At 47.7% G+C, this 7,284-nt stretch overlaps 2 protein-coding genes across 3 annotated transcripts; one reads left to right on the top strand and one right to left on the bottom strand.

The window, feature by feature from the left end:
* Nucleotides 1–878: 878 nt before the first annotated feature.
* Nucleotides 879–3,580, top strand: LOC123149585 (elongator complex protein 4). Its single transcript, XM_044569273.1, has 8 exons — nt 879–1,117; nt 1,454–1,707; nt 1,792–1,867; nt 2,167–2,323; nt 2,482–2,560; nt 2,695–2,854; nt 2,945–3,036; nt 3,127–3,580. The coding sequence occupies exons 1-8, from the start codon at nt 946–948 to the stop codon at nt 3,292–3,294; spliced, it is 1,158 nt and encodes a 385-aa protein (XP_044425208.1). The 5' UTR covers nt 879–945; the 3' UTR covers nt 3,295–3,580.
* A 61-nt stretch (nt 3,581–3,641) lies between these two features.
* On the bottom strand, nt 3,642–7,061 carry LOC123149584 (E3 ubiquitin-protein ligase KEG). 2 transcript variants are annotated; one of them, XM_044569271.1, is made up of 5 exons: nt 6,776–7,061; nt 5,929–6,290; nt 5,747–5,838; nt 4,964–5,437; nt 3,642–4,837 (listed from the first exon to the last, which is right to left on the bottom strand). In XM_044569271.1, exons 1-5 carry the CDS (start codon nt 6,789–6,791, stop codon nt 3,883–3,885), a joined length of 1,899 nt encoding a protein of 632 aa, XP_044425206.1. In that variant the 5' UTR covers nt 6,792–7,061; the 3' UTR covers nt 3,642–3,882. The 2 variants fall into 2 exon arrangements, with proteins under 2 accessions (XP_044425206.1, XP_044425207.1); XM_044569272.1 differs by lacking the exon at nt 6,776–7,061 and adding an exon at nt 6,476–6,670.
* Between the last annotated feature and the right edge of the window lie 223 nt (nt 7,062–7,284).

Genomic DNA, 7,284 nt, shown 5'->3' on the forward strand with positions numbered 1-7,284 from the left:
AACTCTTGGTCTAGAGACATTCTCTGTGATCCTAGATTTTCGGACAAAGACAGACCACTCATCATTACTATTATGTGGTCTATTTTTCACTCCAAAAATAGAATTAAACACAATGAAGATGGAACCGATCCGATGACTTCTATGCGCATGACCAAGGAGTCCCTTGCGATACTGGAGCTACCGCAGAATCTTCCACTTAGTCCTTCCTGGACATGGATGGCACCCACCTGAACTTGGTCAGATAAAAATTACAACGGATGGTGCGATCAACTCTGATGCTTGCATGGCGGGTGCAGATGGTTTGGCCCGGTCTGATTCTGCCTTACTGGGTTCTTGGTGTAAACCGTATTCGGGGATCACTGGCCCATTGATTGCCGAAGCAATGGCTTTTGCATGATGGTGTGCTTTTTGCAAAACTCCGAGGTTACACACATGTGATCATGGAGGTGGACTGTCTAAAGATGGTCAATCTCTGAAACACTTGCCACAATTCTCGCTCAATTGTGGCTTTTATTTTAGTTGAAATCGGAGAGCTAGCTAATGATTTTTTTTATGAGTCAACATGCAAATCAGTCAACTAATATCCTGGCTCATCTTTGTGCTAGACGTGCCTGCACATTGAATGTGGCGGAGAGCTGGCTCAATGAAATCCTGAACTTTCTCGTCACCAGCTTGCTAGCTGACTGTACGAGGAATGCCTTTGTTTGAATAAAAGCTCTCTAAATTGCCAGAAAAAAAAGCGCCCCTAAACTTTATTATCTCAGCAGTCAGCACCCCATTCTTCGGCCCAGACACGAAGCCCAGAGAGGGCCCAAGCGGCCTGACGGCGACGGCCCAGTTATACAATGAAACCGCAGCAGCCCAAGCGGTTCGCCGTTCGCACCTGCAGCCTCCTCTCTCTCTCTTTCCAGGAAGAGTCGTCAGGTGGGAGCAGCGTCGACGCCCATGGCCGCCGCCGCCGCCGCCGGAACAGGGGGCCAGACCCTCGGCCGGAGCAGCTTCTCGCGCGCCGCCTCATCGAAGACCGCCTCCTCCTCCTCCTCCCCCACCGCCTCCGGCGTCAAGCTCGGCCCCAACGGCGCCGCCTTCGTCTCCTCCGGCATCCCCGACCTCGACAGTAAGCATGTTCCTTCTCATACCCGCCGTTCAGATCAAGCAATTTTTTTTTTGATCGAGCTTAGTCTCAAAGAACGCCAGGAACCGACTGAGGCCATATCTGTATTTCAAATCTTGCGTTTTGGGCATGAACTGTGAAGTAGATACCTTATACCAGTACAAATTGCCTGCAATATGTATGATGAAAGCTACTAGTTCTTGAGGTCAGGAGAAGGAAAGATTTTGAACTGGGAGAGAGAATTGTCTGCTAAGGAAGAATGGCTATGTGCACTGGCCAATTAGGTGTCTTGGTTGGTGCTCATCAGGCCGTCGTGATTTACCAGCGTTTCTGTCGCAGGGATTCTGGGCGGCGGTTTTCTCCTCGGCTCCGTTGTGATGGTCATGGAGGACTCCGATGCGCCGCACCACCTCCTCCTGCTCCGGGCCTTCATGTCGCAGGGCGTCGTGCACAAGCAGCCCCTGCTCTTCGCTGCTCCCATGAAGGAACCCCGCTCGTTCCTCGGCGCGCTGCCTGCTCCGGTGGCGTCCTCGAAGGAGGATGCCCGGCAGAGGGCGATGGCGGGCGGAGCAGCTGGCGATGGACGGGCAAGTGTATGTCTGTCTCGTGGAAGAAATGTGTTTTGTGGTGCTGACCATGTTTCCTTATTGATCTGGATATGTACTGTAATTGTGCAGGATGAGGGCTTGAGGATAGCTTGGCAGTACAGGAAATATTTCGGGGACGAGAGGAATTCCAGTGCTGAACACAGAGGTGATGTCTGAATACTTCCCTTCCCTTTGTTTACTTGATGGTTAGTTGACGTGAAGAGCAGCCATTGTCTCTGTTAAAAAGAAAATTTGGATGGTTTCTAGAAAAATTTAAGACGAAAGAAGTATCACATTGTCAGTGTAATTGCCGCCTGATGCTAACGGAACAACAGCTATATTCGCGCTACCTGTTATAGTTTACTTGTATAAGCATCAGTTCTAGGGTTGTTATTTAATTTAAGCTATCGTTACTGTCTTTCGTGATGTTTTTTAAAAGAGTTAACTCATCTGGCAATGTTACAGACAACAAGCAGGAATTTAGCCATGATTTTGATTTACGGAAGCCCCTGGAACGGCATTTACTTAATGCACAGCATATTGAATGTTTGAGCACTCAAGATCTAGATACTCTCCATGATCTCCAGGATCGTTGTTCTGCTTTCTTGTCCAAACATCAAAGGTGAGGTTGATTCTTGGATATATTGTTGAGCTTGTTATCACAGACTGATCTACCTCAAGATGACTATGATTGTTTAATTACCACAAAACTGGACTTGTATACAATCTGATGCATTTTGCCGTATTGCTTCTGACATATCTCGTGTTTTCTGCATTCAGAAAAGAGGGTGGGAATCTGAGTGCAGGACGTATTGCTATACAGTCACTCTGTGCACCAGAGTGTGGATATTTTGGGAAGGCAAGTTTTTACTTGAAATGATGTGTGCTGACTGTTTGATGGCTTGATGCAGCACATTCAAATTTTGAAGCCCAGTTACATGCTTCCTCCCTTCCAACTCAGTTTTGACATATTAGATTATTTATGCATTGCAGGACTGGGACATGGTCTTGTTTCTCAGATCACTGAAGGCCATGGTGCGCTCATCTAACGCCGTTGCCATTATAACATTTCCACACACAGTCCTATCAGATTCTTTCTGCAAGAGATGGCAGCACCTAGCAGACACGCTGCTGTCAATAAAAGCAATCCCAGGCAAGCCTAACACTTCAGAATCTGTTTTCCTGATTGCAACTTTGACTGCCGACCATACATGGCCTGATTGTTCACCCCCTTGATCATTAGATGAGGACAAGGACTTGGCGAAACTCCTTACAGGGTATCAAGATATGGTTGGTTTTCTACATGTTCATAAGGTGGCACAGACCAACAGCCAGGTACCCACCCAAGTAAACATAGGCTCGTAGGTGCTGTAAACAAAACTTGCGCTCTTCTGTGTTAACGACGCCATTTACATCGATATGCAGGTTCCTGTGATATTAGAGGCGTCCACATTTTCTCTGAAGCTGCGAAAGAGGAGGTCGCTGGTGCTAGAACGGCTGAATCAGGCCCCGGTGGACGGGTCGAGTGGGCCTTCGTCTGGTGGATCAGGCAGTTGCTCCTCCTCGACGCAAGGCTCGCAGCTCGATTTCTAGTGGGACTCCTGGAGCTTCCCTTCGAGAATAGAGGGAAGCATCCACTGTTCTTTAGCTTATTAGGATACTGGAAACAGTAAGCAGCTGAGGAAGGCTCCTGGTTGCTATGTGTATTTGTTTTGGTTTTGCAACGGAGGCAGCTTAGCCTATCCATTCCCATCTCATGTTTCATTCAGTTTTTGGTGTATACAACTTTCAGCATATATACCTGTATTCTGAAAGGTTTAGATTGTACCATGATATGCTGGTGATAACAGGTTACCAGGATTGTGTGTTTCTTATGGCACAGATAGATGGTTCTTCTTGTGAAGATTGGTAAGTTTGCATTACGAAACATGAAGTAACTGTAAACTACCAACTAGACATGCATGAAGAGAGAACCTCATGTAGTTGCATGCTTCTAGAAACATCTAGGAATGATCCTAGAGCAGTTGAGCTCAGGCATGCTGAGTTGTAGAGGCAGATACTAATTTACAAGGTTTTGGCAAGGTAGAAAATTACAGCCCTAAATATACACAGCACGGCTTGTTCAAAGCGTTGCATGATCGAGATATACTTCAGGGTACACCCAACATTGCTTTTGCAGTTTTACCCAGAAGGCGCAGGACCGTCCCTGAAAAGCATGTTTGCGACGGGTGGAGGGAGCCATGCCGTGCCGACACTGCTGTGCACTTCCTGCTGCTGAACTTTCTGAGGATCACCGCCCTGATCGGAGACGCTGGCGACCTTTCGACTCCTTGGCCTTGTGATGCTCTTGCCGACAAAGATACCTAGCTTCATAGCAGTAAAGAAACCTATGGCGATGAACAGAGGCCTCACCACCCAATGGAAGTCCTCGAGGTGCTCATACTTCTTCACAACCCCATCGCACTTGTCGAAGCTCACCACCTCCACCTCTGAAGGGTCGGCCAAGCAGCTGCACACTTCGCCAAGGCTGAATTTGCCAGGGAAGGTCACAACAAGGCATCCATTCGAGAGTATCTGTGAAATACGGCCTGTGGCAAACACTCCGCCTCTCTTTCGCGGCCATTCAAACCGGGGGCTTGATGTGTTAGTTCTCAGCCTCACAAATTGTCCCACGCAGTAGGCTTCGGCCATTTGCAGATCTGAATATTCCCCCTTCCAGAGGGTGTCCATTCCTATTAAACCAACATACACGGTGCCATTACGGTCAATGCTATGAAGAATTCCGACCTGAGACCGCTTCTTGTCTTCCTCCCTAAGCCTTACCCAGTCTCCGGCAGCGAAACCATAGGTCACCCTCTCCACTGTCGAGGAATGGACCTTCAAAGGGTCATGTATTCCATGGACTCGTACAAGAATGTAGCTATCACGTTCTCCATCCTCCTCCATGCCAACTATGGTTCCATCAGGAATTTCCATTGTTTCAGGAGTACAAGAGTTTTTAACCTTTCTCGAGCGGACCTTGTCACCAACTTGCAGCTTATCCTTAAAGTGTGACCAATTAGTGTGACTTGGCACTACTGCCCTTGGGTTTTCAGAACTATCCCAGCCATTGTTGTCATAATCCACATCTTTAGCACTGAAGAAATGAAAAAAGAAAACAAATTTAGGAAAGAACTATGGTAAAATCACCCATCTGATGGCAGTTTAACCAAATACTGCAAGTTGATAAGGCAGAAGTAGAAAGAGAGTTTTAGCATGTTACCTTTCAAATGCTTGCAAGATATCTGACATCAAGGGGCGATCCCGAAAGTCGTACTCAAAGCAGCTAGAAAGGACATTCTCAACCTCTGCAGGTAAGTTGTATGGGAATATCGGTTTCTCTTTCTTCAGGACAACCAACTGATAAATTTCATCTGGTGATTTGCCACGCCAAGGCTGAACGCCACTGAACATCTCAAGAATGCTGCAGGCAAAGCCCCATGAATCTGTCTCGTAACTAATTGGACCTCTGATGTTTGGTTGCCATTGCTCTGGGGCCATGTAATTTGGAGTCCCAAGTCTTTGGATAAGCTCTGGGTTTGGCAGAGAAAGTCCAAACAGCAAGGATGGAATCCCAAAATCCCCCAGCACAGCATGGTCATGGTCATCAAGGAGAAAATTGCAAGGCTTGAGATTAAGAACAAATATTCCCCTGGAGTGTAGGTCTAGCACACCACGCGCCAAATCGGCACCATATCTGCAAGTTATAAGAATTCATAAAAATATGTATTACTACTCAAGAAAATATCTTCTAAACAGAGCATCATAAGCATTCTCAAAAGTCAACAGGATAATGTGCCTGTACTAAGGTCATAAACTATATCTGCCAGTTAATCAATCAACACGTTCACTGGTAGAAAGTTGGAAACTGCATGCTTAGGTGACACTTCATCTAAAAAAAATGTATATTTGTCTCTGATAAATTGTATTCTTAAGATAAGCCGACGAACACTCAGAGTATTCAGAACATCAAATATGTTCAAAACTGTGGAGACTTCCACAATACCTTAAAACATCCGACAAAGGGAGCCTTCCACCTTTAAGCCGAGCCATCTTGTCCCCGATGGATCCTTCATAAAACTTCATCGCTATGCAAAGCTGAAAATCCATGAAACAAAAATTAAGCCACAACGCCATCTTTCATTCACAGGTGACCCAACAGCAAGGCTTTGCCAGACAAAAACATACCCTCCCATTCTGCGTTGAGATGCCATGTAGGAAGCAGACATTGCCCAGGCCCTGGCATTTGCCGAACACCTCGTCGAACCTCGCCGAGAACACCTGCAGCTGGTCGTCCCTGACCGGGTGCATCATCTTCACGGCGACCTCGTGGTACCGGTCATAATCCTCCGTCCTCTGGTGGTGCGTCGCTATCCAGACGTCCCCGAAGGGGCCTCTTCCTATCCGGTGCTTCAGATTCAGCACCGCCGGGTCGATCCACGGGCTTATCTGGCTCGGGCCGGAGAAGACCGTCCGGTAGTGGTCGGGGTCCTTCTCCAGCAGCATGTACTCGAACGACTCGGTGTCGGTGGGCTGGGAGCCTGCCATCCCTGCAATCAGAAAAATCACCATTGGTTTCTCAACAACAGGTACAGAGTACATACTGCAGAATCACCAAAATCTTGTAAGCTGGGAGCTTGTACTCTCACTACTCAACAATAATCTCAGTTTCTTGGGCGCAGCTCAAGGGAGAACAACCAGAAACAAGATCCCTACTGTGAGATTTACACTCAACTGTAAAACTGGGAGCTTGGTGCAGGCTGCAGGGGATGCGCAAAATTCAGCGCATGCCAGGCGCAGATACAAGCTCAAAAACCGTAAGAATCACTCAACTAATCTCACACAGGTCAACGGGCAAGCAACGGCCTGGCCTGGATCACGGACAAAATCAGGAATCCGGCCACGGAGAGCAAGAACCGCTCGGCCAATCCGGCGAGAATCACTCAGACAGCCGGCATAAAAGTACAATAATAAAAGGGTAAAGAACCTGCATCAGCGGCGAATCTGGAATCCGCAGAAGAGACGGGGGGCTCACCTGTCGTCTTCTCCATCTGCTTTTTCCGCTTTTCCCCGCCTCTAATCTGAATCCTAAGTGGTGTCGGCGAATTGGGTTTGCTTGGTAAAGAAAGTACTGAAAAAGAAACCTATGAATCGACTGCGGCTGCGGCTACTGGAGTGATTCCGGAGGGGTGGATTCGAGGAGGCGACATGAGCAGACCTGCACTGGAGGTTGGGGTGGATGGTGCGACTGCGAGGAGGAGGAGGGGAAAGAGGGGAGGGGGAGCGTGCTTGGGGAGGAAGAAGAGGGCGGCGGTTGAGCGGTGGAGAGCGGTTTATATGGAAAGGATTTCCTCGGCTCGCCGCCCGTTACCTTTTCCCTTGCTGCCTTTCCTTTTGGTGTATTATTTTGCCTTCTTTTTATGAAACTTAGGTTTGATTGTATTTACAATGGTTGAATAATTCCTTTCAAGTGGTTTTGAATGAAACAAACTTATATGAGCGAGCAATATGGTCCCTCGATTCCTCTACAAAGTTTGTACGGTT

The sequence above is a fragment of the Triticum aestivum genome, chromosome 7A (genome assembly GCF_018294505.1).
Source record: "Triticum aestivum cultivar Chinese Spring chromosome 7A, IWGSC CS RefSeq v2.1, whole genome shotgun sequence".
In the NCBI taxonomy this organism is placed as follows: domain Eukaryota; kingdom Viridiplantae; phylum Streptophyta; class Magnoliopsida; order Poales; family Poaceae; genus Triticum; species Triticum aestivum.